Source organism: Saccopteryx bilineata, chromosome 8, assembly GCF_036850765.1.
Source record: "Saccopteryx bilineata isolate mSacBil1 chromosome 8, mSacBil1_pri_phased_curated, whole genome shotgun sequence".
In the NCBI taxonomy this organism is placed as follows: Eukaryota; Metazoa; Chordata; class Mammalia; order Chiroptera; family Emballonuridae; genus Saccopteryx; species Saccopteryx bilineata.
Genome location: NC_089497.1, coordinates 43255941 through 43281535, shown reverse-complemented (window position 1 = coordinate 43281535; position 25595 = coordinate 43255941). Strand labels below are relative to the sequence as shown.

Sequence of the window (25595 nt, the reverse complement as noted above, 5' to 3'; positions counted from 1 at the left end):
GGAGAGGGGGAAAGAGAAACGTGCTAGTGTCTGAACCCAGTTCAGTTTATCTCCAGTTGAACAATATACACTATATTATGTATAAATGTATACACACTTCCTATATGTATATCCATATATAGTGTATATATTATACATGTATAGGTGTGTATATGTGCATATATACACACACGCACATAAAAAATCAAATATTCATTACAAATCCAGATGCTCATTACAAAACCAGATGCCATACAAACAGCAGCAGAGGAAACAAGGTTGGACTCTTGCAACAGATCACAAAAAATAAAAACAGCTACTTGCAGTGACTTTGGTCATTTCCGTATGTTCACAAGGAATGGATTGTAACAAAGAAAAAAAGGAACAGTGTTAGTGAAAAGAGGGAAAATGGGCGAAACCATCTTGATCCAATGGGAATGCAGTAATGTTCTATACCATTTCATCTGTTATTTCTTTTAGTCATATTGATTTGATTTCAGTTTTTAGCAATTAAGTAAGTTTTTAAACTCAAACTGAATAAAACACCTACAGTGAAAGCCCTTTTCAATGGAAGATACCAGAAATCTCAAAACCCTTGGCCTGGCTCAGAACTACCGTGTGCAAATCAGTACTCTCTTAATGTTTGAAATAAAAACTGAAAAACAAAAAAACACTTTTTTGAAGCACCTTAATGTGGCCATCCATTCGAGGAGTGGGTGCCACTTTTTTTCTTTGAGCACCTTATTGATGTGTTTTGCTATCTGCTGTCTTTCTGTTACCTGTTGGCTGAATGGCTAGCTGTTAACATTCACATGTGCACAGACCGGGCGTCTGAGCATGTGTGTTCTCAATGAAGTTTACTGTGGTGACTGCTGAAAGGTGAACCCATTTCCTGATTTTCCCGCCACAGTGTTGTGATAAGATTCAAAGAAACCCTATTTCCTGCACAGAAAGGTTTCTTATCACATTGTATCTTTATATGGAAAGGAATATGGTCCCTTTTTTGCAATTGCTACTGTATACACACACGCACGCACACGCACAAACATATGCATTCATCCAAGTGGTATTTTCAGTGTCTGTGGGGGTGTCACTGTTTATGCAGTTTCTGCTTCCCAGTGACTTTTGAAGGGAGGGCAACTTTTCTAACCAGAGTGTCTTTTCGGCCTGAAGAAAGACCTGGGAATAGGGGAAGAGTTTGGAAAGAGGGAGAGGAAAGGAAAAAGAGAGCTTTAAATCAAAAGAATAATTTCCCGAGAGGAACCTAGGCTCAATGACTGCAGTGACCATAGCCGCTGATCTTTGCAGGCGGGCGTGGAACACTGCTTGTATCAATCCGCGTGCCGTAGTAACCCACGTAAACGCAAACACACATCCATCCGTCAATATCGACATGGTTTGGGATGAGCAGGTCAATAGTTTTGAGACGGAGTTTGTTCCTTTTTTTTTCCTCATTTTACTTTTAAATTGTTGTCAGTTATCAAACAAAAAATTGTTTTGAAAAACCTTGTATACGCCTTTTCTATCAAGTGCTTTAAAATATAGACTAAATACACACATCCTGCCAGTTTTTTCTTACAGTGACAGTATCCTTACCTGCCATTTAATATTAGCCTCGTATTTTTCTCACGTATATTTACCTGTGACTTGTATTTGTTATTTAAACAGGAAAAAAATTCAAAAAAAAAAAGAAAAATTAACTGTAGCGCTTCATTATACTATTATATTATTATTATTATTGTGACATTTTGGAATACTGTGAAGTTTTATCTCTTGCATATACTTTATACGGAAGTATTACGCCTTAAAAATACGAAAATAAATTTTACAAGGTTTCTGTTTTGTGTGGAAGAGTAATTGATGTTGCTAAGAATGATGTTTGTTTTTTGGGGTTTTTGTTGTTTTTTTTTAAATGTTACCAGCACTTTTTTTGTAAGTTTCACTTTCCGAGGTATTGTACAAGTTCACACTGTTTGTGAAGTTTGAATATGAAGGAATAATTAAAAAAAAAAAAAAACTCTTCTCTTGGTTTCCTACTGTGTCTTCTTTATATTGTGACAGTTTTTCTGTTTTAGGCAGTTTTCCACATTCTTTTATATATTGTGATCTAGATGTAGTCTGAGATTATCTAAAATAAAAACTATCCCTACAAGGCCAGAAAAATTCTCGATATATCAGTTCTCTTAATGCAAAAGTAGGAATCCCAAGGTTGGTATAATGAGGTCACGTTAGGGAAATAAAATACAAATTTGGGCATTTTCCTTTTCCTTTTCCTATCCAAACCTCACAAATGATCACATGGCTCATTTACTGCTATCTAAATCATTCACCTTTCTTTCCTTCCTCACATGCGAATTGGTATTCATCTGCCTCTTGTGGAAATAACCAATCCTGTATAACACTATGCCCATCTATTTTGTATCATTGTAGTCAAGGAAAGTTTGTGGCTCAAAATACGCCCCCATTTGATGACTTTGGAGACCCCTAAGGGACTCTTATTTGCTGCAGAGACCTTTTTACATATGCAACTCTATCCATAATGTTTCTTTAACCTCATCATTCTCACAGAAATTGCTGGTGTGATGGAGAACACTTACATCGTATTTGTCCCTGGTGAGGTCAACCCAACTGAATCGATTGCCAAAACTTGAGTAAAGCATCTATATTCCACTCAGCTCTGCAGTGTATAAAGGAAATGGAGCACATTATTTCAACCCTGGTATAACTTAGAATCTAACAACTAGAAATAAATGTTCATATAAAATGAAAAGCTACATTACACCATTCAGACTCTCAGTGTCATGGGAGTTGACAAAGTAGCTAAGGTATAAAAGCAGGGTAAGTGAAGGAAGGACCCAGAAAATAAGCAGTCTTAATTTGGGGACTCCCAAGGACATGCAGTCTTTGACGTGGGGTGGTGAATGCAGATGGACATTTCTACCAATGTGTGGAACAGAAAGCTACCTAGGTGTGAGCTTGAGACAGAGAGAGTTTCAAAGAGGAGTCTGGGCTGAAAGGAGACCTCTGTAAATTTAAACATTGGTTTCTTGCAGTTCAATCACTGAACCTCTCAGTTCACCGGATATTCTATGAAATAGAAAGTAAAGGGCCCTAGCCGGTTGGTTCAGTGGATAGAGTGTTGGTGCAGACATCCTAGGTTTTATTCCCAGTCAGGGCACACGTGAGAAGCAACCATCTGCTTCCCTTCCCCTCCCTCTCGCCTTTCTCTTCCTTTCCCCCTCTCGCAGCCAGTGGCTTGATTGGTTTGAGCTCAGCCTCACACACTGAGGGTAACTCGGTTGACTCAAGCATCAGCCCCAGATGGGGGCTGCATGCGGGAGTCTAGCGCGCGCACACACACACACACGCACACACACACACACACACACACACACCCACTTAAAGAAAGAAAAAAGGGAGAAAACCTTTTTATGCTGCATAATTTGTGATTTGATTTCTGTGAACCTTAGCAACATCTTAATTATGTCAACCAACTTCCTTAGATCTGTATGCATACTCCCCAAACTCCTGAGTTCTCCTCTCTGCCTGTGGAAACATTGTGCTGTGGTTCATATACAGACTATAGTAATAATAATTGGCACATAGGTTTAACTCATGTGGCACTTAATAATTTATAAAGTTGTTCTTCATTTATTTTGCCTATCCTTGCAATTACCCTGTAAAACATTGTGAAATAGTGATTACACCAGTTTACAGAAATATGTTTATTACATATATTTATACAGTTTATTACACCAGGTTCAGAAATATGTTTTTCCCAATATAAAATAATTAATAAACTAGTGCTTGATGTCAAGTTTTCTGAAACCCAGTGATATGTGTACCACAGCAGTGTTTCTCAAACTTGAGTAATATGTATACCCTTACACAAAGAAATATATATACTCTGACAGACACCCCACAGGAGGAATCTGTGATTATTTTTATTATGTTTAGAAGTAATTAATAATATAGTGTATAATTATTTTTATTATAATATTTCTTAAATATGTTCAAACATACAACCAGTTAAACCTTTTAGCTCTTACTGAATTATAAAACTAAAAATAAATAAAAGTAAAGTTTAAATATATTTAAAATACAAGTAAAAATTTAAAGACTATAAAATTAATAGATAAAATTACAACATAGATTTAATACACTAGATGATGCTTTGCTGAGTATAAGTCATGCTCACAAAGCAAGGAAGGCCACCTTCTGCAGCCTGTGTCCGGAGCGCCACACCCCGACACTGCAGCGTACAAAGTGAAGACCCTTCTCTACCACTATCCTAGTCTTTTGACTACTGCGAAATCCACTGCTCTGCCCATTTGGAGCAAATAAATTAGTTATTAATGAGGCCTCCATATCTTGAAATCAACTTAATTATAAACACGAATATGGAGACTGAAGATAATGACAGCACTCTGCTATGTGCTGTCCTTATAAGAAGGACATCAATAACCAAGATGTCATATTTGACTATCTAAAAGGTGCAACACAAAATTTTAAAATAGAAGAAACTTGCAGACCCAGAGGATATATCTGCAATTCTTATCATTCCTTAAATCCCAGTTGATAAGAGTTTGAAACTTCCAGATACGTTGGCTGATCCCAACGAGTTTGGAGATCTCTGTGGCATCGTAAGCAGTGCCAGGCACACTGCTAATGGGACAGAACACAATGTTAACATGAATTCAGCATTTTATAGCTTACACAGAGTCAACCACATTATCTTACTTTATCTTCCCAAGAACACTATAAAGTAGGTATTATAATTACCATTGTATAAATGAGAAAACATTTATAGTGATCAGTAAGTTAAGGTGCTCATTCCAATGTCATGAAGCTAAATAGCAGTGCTCAGCACTTGGACCAAGTATCTTGACTCCAAGTCCATGACATATCATAGCTACTTCTCTGTTTATCGCTATCACATCACCTAGACTTGCCACGAGGGGGTGTTCTTCACACCCTCCATGAAGTCAGAATGACCAGGGCAGTCCTGGGCGGTAAGTCTCCTCCTGAAACACATCTATGAGTTGCAAGCTTCGTGACAGCCCTGACTCTGTTTACATTAACTGGACCCCATATCTACCTCCAGTATCTTTAGAAAGAGTCTGTAATAAATAAGCTCACCTCCTGCTTTTGGCTTCGTGCTTTGCCTTGATAAAGGAAGATAAAGGACACTAGGAAAAAGCCTCCATGTTTTTTTCTGGTCATAGTTCTCTCAAGTGCATAGCATCTGTAGAGCTCCCCAATGAGCTATAAACACGCCTCTCTGTGTTTTCTCCATCTGCAAGGGAATTGCTAGAATTGTGATGTCTAATACTCTAGCTACCCGTCACATATCACTACTTATATTTGAACTTAAGTTCATTAATATTAAATGACATTTAAAATTCAGTTTCTTAGTCACATTAGCCACCTTTCGAGCACTCGATAGCTGCGTGTGATTAGTGGCAGCCATGTTGGACAGCAAAGACCCAGACCTCTCAGCACAGAAAATTCTTTTGGATAGTATTGTCCTAGACTCTATCTTATACAAATTGATTCTCTGAAACGTCCAAGTATATCGTTCTGACTTCCAGAAAGCTCAAGTTCTTAAACACATAAGGCTCCCCTGGGCCTCTTGACAGGTAAGCTATGGTGTGGAGGTGGGGGGGTACAGTGTTGAAACAGGACTAGAAAGAACCAGAAAACTGAACAAAACTCACGCCCCACAGCGGACAGCCTCTGCCGTGCGGCTGATTCCCTTCTCCGCGTGGGGTGCGCCTTGCCTGCCAGAACGCTAGTTTCTGTGCAGCACCACGCCACCCCGCCTGTCCAGCTCAACACTGATGGAATCTGTGCAGACCTATGTGATGATTCATTGGAAGTCCGGGCATTCGCCAGGTGAGAAGGGCCAGGTCAGGAGATAAAACTGCATAGTAAAGTCCTGTCTACCCATGAAGATCATCTACCTCAAAGCTCCATCACTCAGATATCTCACATTTGTTTAGTATACTACAGATCACACTTGATATGCACAGGCTTAGAATACGGAGTGATAAAAGGTAAGGAATCAGTAAATTTACTTCTCCTTGAACTCAATGATTCATTTTTTAAAAAAGATTTTATGTATTGATTTTAGAAGATAGAGAGAAAGGCAGGGGATGGAGTGGGAAGCATCAATTCATGGTAGTTGCTTCTCGTATGAGCCCTGACTGGCCACGCCCGGGTTTCCAACCGGCGACCTCAGCACCCCAGGTTGATGCTGCGCCACCACAGGTCAGGCTCAGTGATTCATGTATTCTCCTCTCCTCCTGTCAAGGAAGTCAAGTGAAGATCTAAGAGCTTAGGGTCTCTTCCTGTCTGTACTTAGTAGTACCCTACCTCAATCTCTCCTATGAGTCTTCCTTAGATATTTCTAGTAAGACATAATAAAATGAAAAAAAGTCTAATTAAATCCTATTTTGGGCCCTGGCCGGTTGGCTCAGCGGTAGAGTGTTGGCCTGGCGTGTGGGGGACCCGGGTTCGATTCCCGGCCAGGGCACATAGGAGAAGCGCCCATTTGCTTCTCCACCCCCCCTCCTTCCTCTCTGTCTCTCTCTTCCCCTCCCGCAGCCAAGGCTCCATTGGAGCAAAGATGGCCCGGGCGCTGGGGATGGCTCCTTGGCCTCTTCCTCAGGCGCTAGAGTGGCTCTGGTCATGGCAGAGTGACGCCCCGGAGGGGCAGAGCATCGCCCCCTGGTGGGCAGAGCGTTGCCCCTGGTGGGCGTGCCGGGTGGATCCCGGTCGGGTGCATGCGGGAGTCTGTCTGACTGTCTCTCCTCGTTTCCAGCTTCAGAAAAATACAAAAAAAAAAAAGATATTAAATCCTATTTTGAATAAGAGAGAGAGAGAGAGAAAGAGAGAAAGACCACCCGTCAGAGATAGACACCATCCCTGGGTGCCATCTGGACTCGGGTTTAGAGTCTAGAGCTAAATGATTCAATAATAATACTATGAAAGCCATGTACACAATTTTAGATTTTTCAGTCATCACATTAAGAGAGTAGAAAGAAATAGGGGAGATTACTTTTAATAAAATATTTTATTTAACCCAACATATCCAAAATATTATCATTTTGACATGTAGCAATATCTTATGTTAGTAATGTGATATTTACATACTTATTATTCACATTAAGTCTTCAAAATCTGATGTGTGCTTTACACTTACATCATAGCACGTCTCACCTGCTCGTAGCTACAGGTGAAGAGTGGCAACTAGACTGGGCTGCGCATGGCACCAGGAGGCTGGCTTTTACAGGACGGTGTCCTCTCATTCTCCAAGGAAAATCTAGTTCATTGAATTCTGCTTTACAATGTGTTTTCCGTTGAATTCAACCTTACTTTATGAACCTGACCCACTGCAACATCTATGGGTCCTTTGAATTCTTATCAACTCCAAATGGTGTTTGAAGATGTTTCCTACTCCCCATACTCTCATCCGACCTCAGCCCAATGCACATCTCCATCATATCAAAGCACCACGCCTTTCGTGTCATTATATCTTCCTCCCCAGGAGGTGCGTTCTACTCCCACCCAATGGGACCCAGTTTTGCAAGAAAAATACTGTGCACTGCCATGGCAAATAACAGCATTTCCCATATGTTTCTCTTTCTTTCAAAAACCTTAGCCCTCTGGACACCGTTCAGCTCGTTGCTCCTGACTCTAGACCTGTTTGGTGGAAAAGTGAAAAACAACAATGCAAATCCAAGGAGGAGGAGGGGTTGAATTGTCTTCTTGCTCGAACAGCCCAATTCTTGGGGAGCAGGACAATGCGTAATTTTAACGGTTGGCAAGAGACCACTGTTCCCATATTCTCGCTCAGTTCCTGTTCCCGTGGAAGAAAGTCACTCCCCTGTAAACCATCTCCCTCCTCACTTCTCCAGGAGACAGTGGGAGGAGAAAAATCTAAAAGAGCATCTCCGATGCCAGCCAGCCCGGCACAGAGAGGTCAGGGCTGAATCCAGGGGTTCAGAGAAGAGTGTTTGGGGGTGTACACTTTTTTTTTTTTTCATTTTTCATTTTTCTGAAGCTGGAAACAGGGAGAGACAGTCAGACAGACTCCCGCATGCGCCCGACCGGGATCCACCCGGCACGCCCACCAGGGGCGACGCTCTGCCCACCAGGGGGCAATGCTCTGCCCATCCTGGGCGTCGCCATGTTGCGACCAGAGCCACTCTAGCACCTGAGGCAGAGGCCACAGAGCCATCCCCAGCGCCCGGGCCATCTTTGCTCCAATGGAGCCTCGGCTGCGGGAGGGGAAGAGAGAGAGAGAGAGGAAAGCGCGGCGGAGGGGTGGAGAAGCAAATGGGCGCTTCTCCTGTGTGCCCTGGCCGGGAATCGAACCCGGGTCCTCCGCACGCTAGGCCGACGCTCTACCGCTGAGCCAACCGGCCAGGGCTGGGGGTGTACACTTTTGAACACGTTCACCCTCCTTTTATTATTTTCCTAGGAAGAGTCATTATTTTTAAAATCTAGGTTTTCTTTTTAGAGGGAAACATTCTTTCATCAAAGCTCAGCGGTGGGTTGATAGTGTAAAGGTGGGTCACAGCGCAAGGGCTGAGATGCAGGCACCACACCGACCACGCACCGTGTCCGTGCCTTCCTCCGCGTGTGGCTAGAGAAGCCGGGAGCCCTCTGTGTCAGTCCATCACTGCACTCTCAGTGGACCCAGTAAGAGACTTGAATCACCTGCCCAGAGAATAAAATCTGAAGTCTCATTGGTTCCCTTGGCACCAAAGTCTTCTTTGCGGGGCTCTCCGCTCTGAACTTTGGTTTCTACAAGTTCCTTGGACCCCTGCACTCACTGTTCCCTGCCTCTTCCTCGGCCAGTTCACCACAGACAGGCCTATCCCAACCACCTCACACCAGCCTGGCATATCTTCCCAAAGAGGTGTGTCTCTTATCCTTATCTCCTTCCTGCCTTTCCATGGAAACGCTATCTCCTCACTTAACTGTAAGTTCTTAAATGGCCGAGAGGGAGACCATGGTTGGGTCGTCCTTGAATTCCCTGCAGAAGCTGTTAGCTGTTGCTTTAATCATAAAATGCCTTGAGCGTGTGAATGTTCTCACTGTCTCACGATGACGGTGAGAATGATGAGTGTGGCTCTGCAGTCACACCATCATCATCCACCGCAAATCCCTGTAACCTGACCCTGCCCAGTGCTATTAGGAGATCTGTCTTGCACAGAATTGGCTCAAACTGCGAGATTTAAAACAGGTCAATTTTTTTTTAACATTGTATTCATAATCAGGATTCAAACTACTCTCCCTGGTCTGCCATGATGGAGTAGAATGGAAGGATGGAGGACATGCAGACAGAGATGATGGTACTCATTCACTCGACTGAATACACACGCACACACACAGAGCAGTCATGTGACCCTTACACGTCCCTTTGTAATAGCAGAGACAGGCTGTGTCTCCCAGAAGATGCCTCTGGACGCTATCTTGTTTCCGCTGGGGGGCTGATGTCCCCAAGGCTCCTGTAAGTCAGGACATTGAAGTAGTCGTGTGGCTCTGCATAGTCACCCCCGCTCTGCCCTCTGCAAAGGCCGGCAGGTGCTGCTGCTGCCAGGGCGCCACTTCCAGGGGATGACACAATGCTGGGGCCCCATTCCTCCTGTCCAGATGGCTCTCTCCCGAGGCCGCTTTCTGCAGAATGGATTCTAAGAAACTTCTTCTAAAAACAAACAAAAAGTGCATTTGTAGGGATGTGATTTAAAAGTTACTCCCCAACGATACGTAATTACAATGCACTGTCTCTTTCTTTTTACACACACACACACACACACACACACACACACACACACAGGCAAAGTCATGTTCTTTCTAACACCGATTTCTTGACCCCTTATTTCTCACCTCTGAAATCACAGCTGGATTTCAGTATTAGCCACTCCGCTGGAACAGCACGTACGACCCCAGCACTGTGCCCACCCCGTGCCTGCCTGTTCACTTAGCCTAGGGAGGCAGCCAACAGGCCCTCTCTCTCTCTGCCACCCCCACACTGCTGACCACTTCTTCTGTGAAGTGTTCTCCCCCATGGCTCCTCCCCATTCTCCTCCTCCTCCTGTGAACCCCACCTGCATCTTCAGCCAGGCTTGCTCCTTTTTCTGCTTGCACATCAGCTCCCCAAATAAAGGGGTTTCCCAGGGTGCTGCCTTCTGCTCTCTCATGTTCAACACTCTTTCTGAGCCACTTCATCGAAACACACGTCTACAACCACCCTCTTCCCTCTGAAGATTCCCAAATCTCTATCCAGACCAGCCCAGGCTTCTGCCCTGAGCGCCAAGCCCCGATGGCCATGTGCTGGCTGGAAATGGCCAGTGGTGACCCACCACGAGCTTGGGCTCAGCGTGTCTCAGAGAAATCCAACACATTCCCCTGTCCACCAGCTGCTCCTGCCCCACAGTCTCTAACCTGGTTTATTAATGATAAACTCCAAGTGGTCATAAAATCCTATCCTGTTTTACTCCGAAGAAACTCTGAAACACCCCTTGCCTATCCTTACTTTCATGTCTTACCTCTTACCTGTTCTCCCGTACTCACCTGCCTTATGCAGTCCAACTTCCACACGGCTACCAGCAGAGCGACCTTTCAAAACTAAAAGTGGGATCATGCCCTCAGGGCTTCTGCCTGAGCCCTTCGATGCCTCCCATTGTCTATAGGGGCCACAGGAGGCATTCAAGGGGTTTATAGAACCACTTAAGTTGTGTACAAAAATATTGCATGAGGTGCATTCTTCTAGGAAGGATGTCCATCGTTCCACCGCATTCCCCACAGGAGACTGGGGAACACCTCCAAAGTGCCCTGTGTGACTCAGTCCCTGTCACCTTCTCAGCTTCTTCCTGTTCCCACAGTGCTTCCCCGACCACCACCCACCTTCTGGTATAGGACCTGATCCCAGTGAGCTACCATTTCTTGAGAATCTGCTCCAAGCCTCTCATGTGATCTCAACAACACCTCCTATTGAAGGGTTTGAGTTAGCGAGTAGGCACAGACAGGTACAATCACTTGCCCAGGGACAAATCCAATTCTGACCTGGGTTTCTCTAACTCCAGCTGTGCTCTTTCTCCTCCACCACACTGCATCTCATTTTGGAGCTTTCAGAATGCCAGACACTGTTTCCTGACCCCCTCGTTCTACACATGTTGAACCCATTGTCCATTTTCACTATTTCCAGGAAAACTTGTCTACTCATTCCTCCAGACTCAGCTCCACACCCCATGTCCAAGAACCCTTCTCTGACCTTCCGGGAGAGCTCCATCCTCCCGGGTGCTAGACTGTGGTCCCGGAGGGTCTCTGTTGGAACAGGGGACGTTGTCTGGAAATGGTTGCTTACCTCTGTCTACCCCGGGCCCCAAACTGTGAGCTGCTTCAGGGACGGGGCTGTGCTTTGTTCTTCCGTGTGACCTCAGAGCCCATAACATATGCTCAGGATATGTACTGGACTGAAATACACATGTGCGCACGCAAACACACACACACACACACACACACACACACCCCTTTTATGGCCCCATACCTAAAAGAACCAGATTTTCCAGATCAATGCAGTTACTCATGGACAGACAACTACAATTGCACTTGTGAGACAAAGGACAGACGGTGAAATCTGTTTGGGAAAATCAAGGATGCAAAGTCAGCCATCACATTCACATGAGCGCAGCAGAGGTGAGGTTTGAGCACAAACAAGATGGCATCAGCAATGCGCAATGACACCCCATACAAGGATGACTCCCTCTCAGGCTTCGTGGAGACTGCTCTAGCTAAAGTCAGTCAGTCACCCACACTGTTGGTCAAGGACAGATTCACAAAGAGCCACACACACAGGCTTAGAAAAGAACAACAAACCAACCAAATTTCGTTCTGCCCACCCCACTGCTTCTAGGATAGGAACCACCAGCACCATTATCAGCCGGCGTCAAGCTCAGCAGTGCACAAATGTGTGTATGCCGGGGGCGAGTGGGAGGGTGTACAGGGCCACCTGTTCACCGGAAACGGATATGAGAACTCAGAGCGTTGCCACGACTGCGCCTGGGGAGAGGCCAGTCTCAGAGGCACACGCACAGTAAGGTAGTCTTTCCTCACGTACTGTTTCATCCTTTTCTTTTCAGGAGAAGTGGCTGCACCTTACCTACCAAAAGTACGGAGAAAAACAGAGTTATCATAGGTCATGCTGATGCTATGCTTAAAAGAAGGGCTACACCCCTCGACACAACCCTGTCCATTTTTAAAGTATGTATATGGGCTCATCCTCTAAGTACTGACGTGGTGTTTTATGCTGGTGTGTCCTTGTTCCCATTCTTAGATGGGTCACCCTTGTCTCTAAATCTTAGAACTCTTTTCGCTTCCAAAGTCCTCTGGGACTTGGACATGTGCCTGCAGTGGGCCTCTCAGCAGCTCAGTGTGCATTCCGTCCTGCACAGGGGACTCTGTCATCGTAATCCGTGTAAAAACCACATTTGGAATTAATATGCTGATGTCCTAAGGGACCAAAGGCAGCTACTGAGATTGCAGCTGGGTCCTGCTGGGGAAAACATAGCCCTCTTAGAGAATCTGAGGAGAAAGACGGTAGAGTCGGCAGTCATGGTCCTGGAGCTGGACACACCCGTCCCTCCTTTACCTCACAGAGGGTCTCCTGGGGGCACTTTTGCCAACAGCAGCTTGGCAAGTAATATTCATTCGTTTAGTCCAGTTGATCCATGCAGTACAAACAGGTGGGATGCAGCCTGTTCGCACCAGTTCAGCAGAACTGATACCTCAATTTTTGTTGAGTTCAGTGAACCGCTTGTTCAAATGGCACTTGTAATGAGGGTTCTCTCAAAGGTGGGCGCCTGGGCAGCCACCCAGTGTGGAAATCACAAATTTACATTCCTTACTCTTTTTTAACGTTCATCTGGGCAACAGCGTATTCTAAGTACCGTAGTCATGTTCATTCCATCCATGGGTGAAAAAAATCGCAAGAGAGGATGTCAGTCAAGAAGCAATATGGAAATATCTTAAATAACAGTTTTATTGTTTTTTTTCCAGGTATTATTCAATATTTTTTATTGATATTTTAAAACTCTTTCTTACAACATAATCTAGTTTTGTGTACCTCTTTTATTCTTATTTAAGTATTTGGTGCATGAAATAATAAAACTACCTTTTGATATATAGTTTTTTTTATACTTAAAACAATCATTAGGGCAGAGAAAGAGTTGTTAAATAACTGATTTAAATTAGTACAAATATTTATTGAGCACCGAGTATTCTGAAGTGCTATGATAAATAAAATTTATAATAATTATAATAATGTATATTTATAAGAATATAGTTATTAATACATGCCAGGAAAAATACCGAGTGTCTTACTTGAATTATTTGTCTGAATCTTTGGCTTTTATCCACAGCCCCATGAGGCAGCAGCATAATTATTTCTGGCTTACAGATGAGGAGGATGAGGTTGAGCAAGGTCAGGGGCCACAGCTCCCCGAGTGGTGAAGCCAGAGCCCGAGCCAGGCCCGTCGGCTTCCGGAGGCCACATTCCCATGTAGTGCAGTCTCTGTAGGTAATGCTGTGGTGCCCTGCTCTGCATACAGTGGTTGCTTCAACCAAGTCTCCAGCTGAGACCACATCGCACTAGCTTTCTTCCCTCAGCCCGATTCTGCTTCCTCTAATACCCTCATGTGAGCGCTCATTCAAATACATCGCTGTCACCAGAGTCCTCACGGCAGGCTCTAATTCCTGCACCTGGTCTAGAACAGTTTCCCGGGAAAGGCCCCGGGTGGAGAGTGGAAGGAAATCCCTCACCAGCTGGGACACAGACCCTGCCACTGGTGGGGCAGTGGGATGGGTACAGGTGGAAGGAGACAGTGAGCTGGGCCACGGCTCTGGCGTGTGAGAAGTGTGGGCTAAGCAGTGATTGCAGGACCGTGGGATTGATTGGGTGGCTTTTGCTAGAGTACCCTAGAGCAGGGGTCCCCAAACTACAGCCCGTGGGCCACATGCGCCCCCCTGAGGTCATTTATCTGGCCCCCGCTGCACTTCCAGAAGGGGCACTTCTTTCAGTGGTGGTCAGTGAGAGGAGCACAGGATGCAAAGCACAGCGTCGCTCACGTACAGTACTACTTCCGGTGACGCCGGACGTACACGTCACAGCTCCGGAAGCACGTCATATCACTTGTTACGGCTAGCAGTGACAAATATGGAACCGGACATTGACCATCTCATTAGCCAAAAGCAGGCCCTTAGTTCCCACTGAAATACTGGTCAGTTTGTTGATTTAAATTTACTTGTTCTTTATTTTAAATATTGTATTTGTTCCCGTTTTGTTTTTTTACTTTAAAATAAGATATGTGCAGTGTGCATAGGGATTTGTCCATAGTTTTCTTTATAGTCCGGCCCTCCAACGGTCTGAGGGACAGTGAACTGGCCCCCTGTGTAAAAAATCTGGGGACCCCTGCCTTAGAGTCTAAGGTACTGACGGGGAAAAAAGATCTATCAGCAACTGAAAGTGAAGTGTGAGAGTCAGAGGTCCTCGTGGGAGTCATCTAAAGAGGCATCCTCTCCAGCCCGGAGGCCAGCACGGGGTCTACTGAAGGGTCGTTAAAATTAAATGAGCTAACGTACAGAACTCCGTAGCACAGAGTAGGTGCCTAAGATGCATCAGGCTCAAAGTAGATAAATCGAACTCCCAGGGAACTGGCTTAAGGGACAGGCAGGACCTAGGAATTGTAGGTGACAGCAAGATGGGTGGAGGACAGCCTTTCCGGAGCTCCCAGGTAATGGAAGGGACAGAGAATATAAACAACTTCACAAAAACGCAGAACAAGGACCATGAAAGTGGCACAGAGAGCAGTGGGGGAAACCACATGCAGCCTGTCTGCGGGCAGAAAGAGAATCCGAAAGAATCCAGAACGGCAGGGGCGGCGTGCCCAGGACTGAGATGTACAGCTGGAGTCATTACCTTTCTAGCCACTGTGACCACCCCTGTGACTGCTGTGCAGATGACCACCAGCAAGACGACTCCAAGAAACAGGATCCACAACCTAGTACCGTGCTCAGCCCCTAGAGGGAGGACAGAATAGCGGAAATGGGTTGAGGCCGGAAGCCAAGGGCACCCACTCCCCAGGGAGGTCTGAGCAGCAGGCACAGGAAGGGGCTTGCAGGGCCCTGCCCCGCCCCGCCCACAGGGCCGGACCACTGAGCGGGCTCTGTGCACCGCAGAGCATCCGCCGGCCCATCAGGAACCGCGGACACCGAGCAGTCCTGTACCTCACACATCTGACCCCAGCGCAGACCGTTCTTAACTTCCCCCAGTCAGCAAAATCACTCTCAGTAATAATCATGAAATGAAACAAATGATAACATCCAGAAAAAAATAGAAAAGCGATATATTCTTTTATGAAGCTTCATACTGATAATTATACTAGTAGAAATAATTAACTTAAAAATTAAAATAAAATTAATATTATAGTACAAAACGGAATAAAAGTACCTAACCTTTCACCTTAAGCCTCCAACATGTGTCCCATGTCGGCTGTGAGACCTGAGGGCGTATGGGTCTGGAGCTGTATATTTTCCTGGTTTTATTTCATTCATATTACAAATATTTATAATATGCACTAAAGCGTGATCAAGTGAACTTTTTTTTAAAGATGGTAATTTTTTTTAGATTTTATTTATTCATTTTTAGAGAGAGAGAGAGAGAGAGAGAGGAGGACCAGGAAGCATCAACTTCCATATGTGCCTTGAACAAGCACGGAGTTTCGAACCGGCGACCGCAACATTCCAGGTCGATGCTTTATCCACTGCACCACACAGGTCAGGCAACAAGTGAATTTTTATTAACATAAAATGTAACCGGAAGGAGGGAGAGGCAGGAAGGGAGTTCTGAAGAGATGAGTGACATTTGACCCCAGGAGAGTGGGGGAGAAACAGCACAGCGGCCAGGATGTGTTGGGTTGCAGGTGGAAGGGTTTCCAGGCAGCTTCATCCCAGCTCCACCTGCTTCCCAGAAGTGAGGGCCAAACCCAGGTGTGCAGGGAGAGAAGAGAAGGGTGTAGGAGAAGCCAGGCCCTCTTCCCTCTAAATAAGGGCTTAGATTGCTGGGAAGGTGGCTAAGAAATGCAATCCCTTAGGACAAAGGCAGTCCCCACACGGTTCCAGGAGCAGTAGGAGAGGGAGCCCAAGTCCCCAGAACACGTTTCTCCTGCCCTGAGGATTTAGTTTCCTGCTTTGGCAGGGCAGATGGGAGCAAAGTGGCATCCTGGAGAGCAGCTATGGAGGCCAGAGGGCCGCGGAGGCCAGAGGGATGCGGAGGCCAGAGGGACGAGGAGGCCGGAGGGATGAGGGGGCCGGAGGGACGAGGGGGCCAGAGGGACGAGGAGGCCAGAGGGACGAGGAGGCCGGAGGGATGAGGGGGTCAGAGGGACGAGGGGGCCGGAGGGACAAGGAGGCCACAGGGATGAGGAGGCCGGACGGATGAGGAGGCCGGAGGGAGGAGGAGGCCGGAGGGATGAGGAGGCCACAGGGATGAGGAGGTCACAGGGATGAGGAGGTCACAGGGATGAGGAGGCCGGAGGGATGAGGAGGTCACAGGGATGAGGGGGCCGGAGGGATGAGGAGGTCACAGCGATGAGGAGGTCACAGGGATGAGGAGGCCGGAGGGATGAGGAGGTCACAGGGATGAGGAGGTCGGAGGGATGAGGAGGTCCCAGGGATGAGGAGGTCACAGGGATGAGGAGGCCGGAGGGATGTGGAGGTCACAGGGATGAGGAGGTCACAGGGATGAGGAGGCCGGAGGGATGAGGAGGTCACAGGGATGAGGAGGTCACAGGGATGAGGAGGCCGGAGGGATGAGGAGGTCACAGGGATGAGGAGGTCACAGGGATGAGGAGGCCGGAGGGATGAGGAGGTCACAGGGATGAGGAGGTTGGAGGGATGAGGAGGTCACAGGGATGAGGAGGCCGGAGGGATGCGGAGGTCACAGGGATGAGGAGGCCGGAGGGATGAGGAGGTAACAGGGATGAGGGGGCCGGAGGGATGAGGAGGTCACAGCGATGAGGAGGTCACAGGGATGAGGAGGCCGGAGGGATGAGGAGGTCACAGGGATGAGGAGGTCACAGGGATGAGGAGGCCGGAGGGATGAGGAGGTCACAGGGATGTGGAGGTCACAGGGATGAGGAGGCCGGAGGGATGAGGAGGTCACAGGGATGAGGAGGTCACAGGGATGAGGAGGTCGGAGGGATGAGGAGGTCACAGGGATGCGGAGGTCACAGGGATGAGGAGGCTGGAGGGATGAGGAGGACACAGGGATGCGGAGGTCGGAGGGATGAGGAGGACACAGGGATGCGGAGGTCGGAGGGATGAGGAGGTCACAGGGATGAGGAGGCCGGAGGGATGAGGAGGACACAGGGATGCAGAGGTGAAGGGATGTGGAGGTCACAGGGATGAGGAGGCCGGAGGGATGAGGAGGCCACAGGGATGCGGAGGTCGGAGGGATGAGGAGGCCACAGGGATGAGGGGGCCAGAGGGATGTGGATGGTCTTAAAACCTCATAATGTCTTAAAACAACCCTCACTTCCCAGATGAGAAAGCTGATGCACAAAGGAGATACGTAATTCTGTGTGAGGTCCATAGCAGCATCAGGATTTGGACATAGGCTGTCTGGTATCAGTCTGAGCTTGTAACCATTCTGCTATACTGTCTCTCAGATATGATAATAATCTTTTCCCGCCTTCCAACTGGTTCAAATGTTCCGATGGATAATGAATGTGAGATAATTTTGGAAACTATGAAATATGCACAAATGTAAATTATCGTAAATTAAAAACACAACTATTGCCTGACCAGATAGATAGTGGCGCAGTAGATAGAGCATCGAACTGGGACACAGAGGACCCAGGTTTGAAACCCCAAGGTCACTGGCTTGAGCACAGGGTTGCTGGATTGAGCATGGGATCATAAACATGACCCAATGGTCTCTGGCTTGAGCCCAAGGTCACTGGATTGAACAAGGGGTCACTTGCTCTGCTGTAGCCCGCCCCCCCCAGTCAAGGCACATATGAGAAAGCAGCCAATCAACAACTAAGGTGCCGTAACAAAGAATTGATGTTTCTCATCCCTTTCTGTCTGTCTGTCCCTATCTGCCCCTCTCTGTTTCTCTCTCTCTGTCACACAGACACACAGACACACACACACACACACACACACACAAGTGGAACTACCATATGACCTAGCAATTCCATTTCTGGGTATTTATCCCAAGAAATCCAAAACACAAATTAAAAAAATATATTCTCCTTTATGTTCATTGCAGCATATTTACAATAGCCAAGATTTGGAAGCAGCCTAAGTGTCCACTGATGGACAAATGCATAAAGCAGATGTGTTATATAATATTAGTTAGCCATACAGAAGAAGGAAATCTTGCCATTTGTGACAACACAAATGGACCTAAAGGGTATTATGCTAAGTGAAATAAGTCAGATAGAGAAAGACAAATACAACATGACTTAACTTATATGTGAAATATAGAAAACAAAATCAATGAATAAACAGAAACAAACTCCTCGGTACAGAGAACAAACTGATGGATACCAGATGGGAGGGGAGTCGGGCGATGGGTGAAAGAGAAAGGGATTCCAGCTGAACATATTGCCAGATAGAGCCCGATCAGCCGGTGGCGCAGTGGATAGAGCGTCGGACTGGGATGCTGAGGACCCAGGTTTGAGACCCTGAGGTCGCCAGTTTGAGCGCGGGCTCATCCAGTTTGAGCAAAAGCTCACCAGGTTGGACCTGAGGTCTTTGGCTCGAGCAAGGGGTTACTCGGTCTGCTGAAGGCCCACGGTCAAGGCACATATGAGAAAGCAATCAATGAACAACTAAGGTGTCGCTACGAAAAACTGATGATTGATGCTTCTCATCTCTCTCCGTTCCTGTCTGTCTGTCCCTATCTATCCCTCTCTCTGACTCTCTCTCTGTCTCTATACAAAAAAAAAGAACTCATATTTCCAGATATAAAAACAAGCACAGGAATGTAAAGTATAGCAAAGGGAATATAGTCAATATTATAACTATGTGTGATGTCACCTGACCCGTGGTGACTCACTGAATTAAAATGTCGATCTGGTCACCGTATCGAAACCCCCAGCTTGTCTGGTCATGGCACATATGGGAGTTGATGCTTCTTGCTCCTCCTCCCCTTCTCTCTCCCTCTCTTCCTCCTCACTAAAATAAATAAATTTTAAAAATTAAAAAGAAAAACAACTTTTAAAAAAATAGCTATGTGTGATGTCAGATATCAGATGGGTGGTTAGATTTATCAGGCTGATAACTTTGTTAAGTTATATAAATGTCTAATGACTATGTGGTTCACCTGAAATTAATATAATATTGCACATCAGCAGTAATTAAAATTTTTTTAATTAAAAAATGTAATTGTACATTTACACTTAGCAAGCACATAGCTTTGTTTTGTTGTTTTTTGTTTCTTTTATATATTTTATTGATTGATTTTTAGAGAGCGAGGGAGGGAGTGAAACCATAGCTGCTTCACTTTAGTTGTTCCTCTGGCTTCTCACATGTGCCCCGACTGTGCATCCCGGGGTCGGGACCCACAGCCTCAGCCTGGCAACCTCAGCCCTCCAGGTCAAGGCTCTGTCCACGGTGCCACCACAGGCCGGGCCCAGGGTTGGGACCCGCAGCCTCAACCCGGCAGCCTCAGCCCTCCGGGGCAAGGCTCTGTCCACGGTGCCCCGACCGTGCGAGCGCGGGGTCGGGACCCGCAGCCTCAGCCCGGCCACCTCAGCCCTCCAGGTCAAGGCTCTGTCCACGGTGCCCCCACAGGCCGAGCCCAGCTTTCTTTCTAATCAGCTCTAATCCTTATAAATTTAGGGGTTAATTCTCATTTGCCTGATCCATGCTAAACTAAGAAATGAGAACATTTCCCAGATGACTTTTTCACCTGGTCTTCCCAGCAAATATCATAAAATGTTCTTCTTATATCCAAAATTGTGGTCTCAATCCTGGCTGCACATTCTAATCACTTAGGGATAATCTTTGAACATATCATCCTGTCCCTGCCCCTGAGATTCTGATTAAACTGAACTGGGATGGGGCGCTGGCATTAGCATTATTTGAAATCTCCATGTGATGTGAGTGTGAGTGTAAGTGTGAGCCGGGCTTGAGAACCCACAGTGTGTAGCAGGAATGCATTTTCTGTCCTAGAAGATAAGGTTCATCAGCCACTCTGCACCAGAGGGTATACCTGAGCTCTGGAGGACCTCCAGAAAGAGCCTCCCTTTGTAGATGCCGTCAGGGAAGGTATGATAGATGCAGTCGTACTCCCCTGTGTCATTCATGGTCAGCGCCTGGAGAGTGAGCCCCGGGCCCGGGCCGGGGACCACTCGCTCCTGGAAGGCGGGGTTGATGTGCCACCCCAAGTTAGTATGATGAATGGCCAGGAGTCGGTTCTTCTGCTCCCAGTTGACCTGAGTCACTTTGGCAGTGGTAGAGGAGAGGTGACATTGTAAGATGACAGAGCCACCTTCCTCTGCAGAAATGTTCCCCACGGTTACTATTCTGCCTGTCATAGCTCCTAGGGAAGGGAAGAAAAGCATGTATGAGACCTGATTCAATAGCTGGCCTTGAACCTTCCCTCAGAAATCCCAAGGGGCTCTGCGTCCAGAATTGGTCTGTGAGTGTTAGTCTCCCAGACCATCGCGTCTCCCCTCAGGTAGACTGTACTCGCTACACAGCGGAGCGCTTCACCATCTGAGGAACTCTGCTGTGAGGTAGCGTCATGACCAGCTCTTCGATCATCTCCATATGCTGACTTTGCCTCCCTACCTAGAATACAAGCCCTGTTAGCCCTGCATCTGTTTAATTACATCTCCCAGCAGCCCAGGTGTGGGCTGCACACATTATCCTTTGGAATAAAGTCTGGCCATTTGGTTGATTGCCATTTGAGTGCCAGGAAAACCCTCCAGGAAAGCCGTGAAATCCAGAGGGAAGGAGATTGGGGAGAGACTGTTTCTCCGAGGCCAAACAGCCCTTTTGGCACTGACCTCGCCTCAGATGGTCCAGAAAGCAACATAAAAACTGATTTTTCCTACCGTTTTAAAATATTTGTATCCCCTTTTAATACAGAAGGAAATAGATTTAACATAAATTCAATCTCTAATGGTAGACTCTCTAGAATCTCTGAAGAAAACATTTTGATCCACAGAAAATATACAAATATTTTTCTAGAAGTTTCCTTAAAGACAGAAGAAAGGATGATGGAGCAGGAGTGAACGTCTGCAAACAAACTGGTCATTCCTCCTTCTTAGTCCCTCTCTCTATTTCTTGGATTGGTCAGCCAGACTCCCCCAATCCCAAGTCCTTCATCTGCTGCCCCAAACAGGCCTGCACCTTCTTCTCTGAAGAAAAGGGGGACACGGGGCTCTGAAAACAGTGGTTTCCTTCCCGCCGTCAGACGTGGGATTCGTTTTCAGCCTCCCCTTTCCTTCCACCTGCTCTCCCTCTTCCTTCGGTTCCAGGTAGATGTCCAGCCCTTACCTGAAGCCGGGAGGGAAGCCTGCCTCAGCCCCTGGGCCCAGATCAGGAGGAAACACCACTGCATGCTTCTGCCCAGTGGGCCTCCAGGAAGCAGATGTGGCCTCTTCTGCCACGGAAACTAGAAACTGGCCGACTGCAGACGGCAAGGTGAAACTGAGCCTATGAGGAGAGAGGGTCTCGGAAAAACCAAGTTCAGCAAAACCAAAAACAGATAAAGTTCTCAACAAGTACACAAACAGCACAGGGCAAGCCACAAGAAAGACCATGGAGGAAACACATTTAAAAATAAGCAAAGATGTGGTTAAGGTATATTACACTGGTCTTTGGATTACAATTAGTTAATCTTCTGCTTTAAATTCTCTTACTGCAATTTTTTTTTTAAGTCAGACTTTATTTAATGAGCTCAGGGCATGTGTCACGGCCCCAAGATTTGTGGAACCTGTTACCAATGGGGTTTCACTGGCTCTCCCCGACTTTATCCTGCTAAAGAAAGTGCAAAGGTAAGGACAACTTAAGTCTTTGTACTTTTATGGTAGGAACTACACTTAAAATCTAATGAGCCAGTTCGAAGAGGCATTTATTACAAAGACAAGAAGTGAGTGAGAAAAACTCTCGGACTAACATAGCCACTTTCTCTGGAAAGAGGTTCTCTCCCTGCATTTTATATCTTCTGTCTTGTTCGTCTGGACTGAGATTTTGCTGAATTCTGGCTTACTCTCTCTGACCCAGTATTATCAGAGAGACCAGAGCGGGGCTTTTCTTGTGCATGGCAACCCCATGAAGATCGGGAATGCAGGGGAGGGTGGGCTCAAGTTGCCTGGCCCTGGAAAGGGGGTGGTCGACCCTTGCTTGAAGCTCGCAGTTCATCACCAAATCTTCCTGTTGACTCATCCTCTCACCCGCCTCCCTCCCTCCCTTCATTTATTCATTTGAAAGTTCCTGAGGGCCTACAAAGCACCAGAGTCAGCACCAGGATCTGGAGATACTTGGGTCAACAATCAGAACCCTGCCCTCAGAGAGTTCACAAAACTTGCTCTCTGGTGAAGCCACACTGTGGGGAGAGGAGGTGGAGGGTGGACACTCGCCTGCCTCCAGGGCCCGGCCTGCTCCCCTGGGCATGCGCCATGGCGCGGACCGTGAATACATGCCGGGGAGAGGAGGTGGAGGGTGGACACTCGCCTGCCTCCAGGGCCCGGCCTGCTCCCTCGGGCATGCGCCATGGCGTGGACCGTGAATACATGCCGCTCCGCTCCCCCAGGGGGAGCACAGGAAGCCTGGCTCCACCCCGTCCATTCTGGCCAACTACCCCGAGCATTGCACACCATCCCGGCTCCTGTCATCCTTCTCCACCGATGCTTCACCTCAGACCAGCCTCTTCCCCTCCCTGGGTTTCACCTACTCCCGACTCGACACCTCGACCCATTCACCGCCGCCCACAGCTCACCCCCAGCCCCTTAGACAACGTATGCCGCACCAGCTTCTCTCCGCCCTTCCGAAGTCAACCTGCCCTTCACGGTTCGCATCAAGTGCAACTTGACCCTTTGCAACAATCACAGGCCCTTAACCTAAAGAAGCAATAATACCTAAAGTGTATCCAAGGGAAGTTGCTGGGGTTGAATCTGTGGAGTGCTTCCAAAACTCAAGGCCAAACCGACGGAGCCAGGCTGGGCAAACCGAGAGCCGTTGGCAGGAATAGAGCAGAGAGAGGTGGACAGCGGGACTTGGGCTATAACACATGTGCAGCCCGTGTTTCTATAGCAGGGGAGGCTGGAAACCATAGAGGCAGGACCTGTCTTATATAATGAGAAATCCAAAGAAACTTAGACTACGTTAAAAAAATATAGTTTAAAATTTATTCTATTTGTTTCTAAGCAATCAGTCCAAAGAGGAACACAGTCAAGTCCATTTTGATGAATGGTGCTTTCCAGAAACATTTGAGGGGGCTGGTTAACAGACTATAGAGTAAGAAAAACCTGGGCCCAAATTCATCCTGGTTTGGTGACTTTAAAAAAGTTATTCCACCTCCTTAAGACTCAGTTTCCTTATCTCAATAAGAACAGATAAGCTCATTGTGCAGATTCACTGTGTTTAGCACATGCCTGGAACACAGGAAGAGTTCTCTACATCAGTAATAGTATTGATAATAATATTAATTAAGGAAGGAAATGGAAAATGAGAGGAGACCATCTCTCTCTAGGTAACATATTTTACTAGAAGTAAACCCTGGTCGCTGGACTCTGAGACACAACCTCTGCATCGTGTCATATGCACGATTCTCCTATCAGAGAAGAATCTGAGATAGAACGTTCCTGCAGAAAAGTGGCCACTGTACTGGCCAGACCTTGAAGAGGTCTTGGAGGAGGGTGAATGACAGAAGAGTCTCTCCAGGGAACCTTCCAAAAGACCCTCTTGGGGCTTCCTACTAGATGGGACTCCATCTGGAAACCCTGCTGGATGGCGGGCCACTGGGCAGCGGCTGCAGCCAGAGAGGAGCAGCTCTAAGCCGAAGCCCCCAGGACCCGCCGCGCCTCTGGGGCCAGCTGGCCGCGGCTGCCGCGGCGTGAACCTCTGTAGTCAGCAAGACACTGACTCACGTTTCCATTTTAAAGTTCTAAAAGGAGTCATCGTCGTTTTTCCATCCTCATTTCTGTGGTTGTGACCTAAGCAAGTCTGTTTATTCTTGATGTGGCTAGAGGGGTGTAGGTACTGAGGTGGGGACTCTGTGTGCCTGGAAAGGGAGGAAGAAGTGCTGGCCTAGAAGATAAGACACTCCCAGGCCCCTCCAGTTTGTCCACAGCCCAGCCTCCCTCTTGCCTGGCAGGCCCCACATGAGCTCACGGACATTGCACCTGCCACAGCTGGAAACCTGTGGCCTAGAATGGATCACAGCACTGAGCTGAGTGTGGCCGTACTATCTCCAAGACCTGTGACTTGCACACAGGAAACACTAGTTAGAGTTCTGTTGGGGCACAGACCAATCTCTCGGTAGTGTGTCCAAGCTTTGGCCTCTCCAGAGTCTCTCCTCTGGCTCAGACATGGTGGGGCGGGGGTGGGGGGTGGGGATGTCACAACTTTCTTCTCCTGGCCTCTAATCGAGTGCAGCATCCTGCAGCAGCAGGGGTGGTGAGGTCCTCAGCCAAGTGCTGTCACTCTCAGTCTCGCAGACCAGCGCCTCCTGGTGGCAGGCTGTGTTGTGGCCCAGGGGGCACGGAGGCCCGTGATGCCTGCAGGTCCGTGCAGGTCTGTAAGAGCAGAGAGACAGGGAGCCAAATTAGCTTTATAGAGTGAATTTCAGAACGATATAAAAGTTATTAGGAATGCACGCAATAAAAGAAAATTCTATCTTAATCTCATAAATGTCGAGGGGAAAAATTCTAAATAAATTATTTTCACAAGAAGCCCAATAGCGTATTGAGCAAAATACATAATAATGAGGTAGAACACATTCCAGGATTGCAAGAATGACTCAATATTAGGAAATCTACTAATGTTAAATACTAGATCTACATAGAAAAAGCATATGGGCATTTCCTTTGATGCTGAAAGAAGATTCAATCCCCATGACTGATTAAATAAAATCACTCAGTAAAATAAAAGTTGATAAAGTCTTTCTTAACATAATTACACATAGACCCATATGCTAGCACCAAAGCTCACATCTCTTCTGAAGGGAAAACACTAGAGGTAGTCCCATGAAAGTCAGAAATAAGACAAAGATAGTCACTATGGCTGCAAATAGTTATCCTTTCAGAAGTATTAGCCAATTAATTAAGAGCAGCACTTAGAAGCATAGAAATCAAGAAGAAAAAGACTAAGAAAAATGAACAGGTCAAAATACATGAACAGATAATTCATAGAAAAAGGAACACAGATGTTCCTTAAACATATGGCAGGTTCTTCAATCCCAGTCAGAAAAGAGAGATATGCAATAAAACTACACTGAAACAATTTCTCACCCACCAAATGAGCAAACATCAAAATTTTTACAATATGATTTATTGGTGAGGCTACAGAGAAATGGGTACTATTATATA

The 25595-nt window shown here is 46.7% G+C and overlaps 1 protein-coding gene across 1 annotated transcript; it reads right to left on the bottom strand.

The window, feature by feature from the left end:
- Positions 1-8230: 8230 nt before the first annotated feature.
- TIGIT (T cell immunoreceptor with Ig and ITIM domains) lies at positions 8231-21687 on the bottom strand. Its single transcript, XM_066241175.1, has 4 exons — positions 21562-21687; positions 20270-20599; positions 14966-15066; positions 8231-9694 (listed from the first exon to the last, which is right to left on the bottom strand). Exons 1-4 carry the CDS (start codon positions 21623-21625, stop codon positions 9458-9460), a joined length of 732 nt encoding a protein of 243 aa, XP_066097272.1. The 5' UTR covers positions 21626-21687; the 3' UTR covers positions 8231-9457.
- Positions 21688-25595: the final 3908 nt, after the last annotated feature.

What these genes read in the sequence shown, in the direction of transcription:
- TIGIT (XM_066241175.1), bottom strand. Translation starts at nt 21,625, where the DNA reads ATGCAGTGGTGTTTCCTCCTGATCTGGGCCCAGGGGCTGAGGCAGGCT. An exon ending in GGCTTCCCTCCCGGCTTCAG is followed by an intron (nt 20,600 to 21,561) that starts GTAAGGGCTGGA and finishes TCCCTTCCCTAG; the next exon opens with GAGCTATGACAGGCAGAATA. An exon ending in GGAGGTCCTCCAGAGCTCAG is followed by an intron (nt 15,067 to 20,269) that starts GTATACCCTCTG and finishes TCCTCCCTCTAG; the next exon opens with GGGCTGAGCACGGTACTAGG.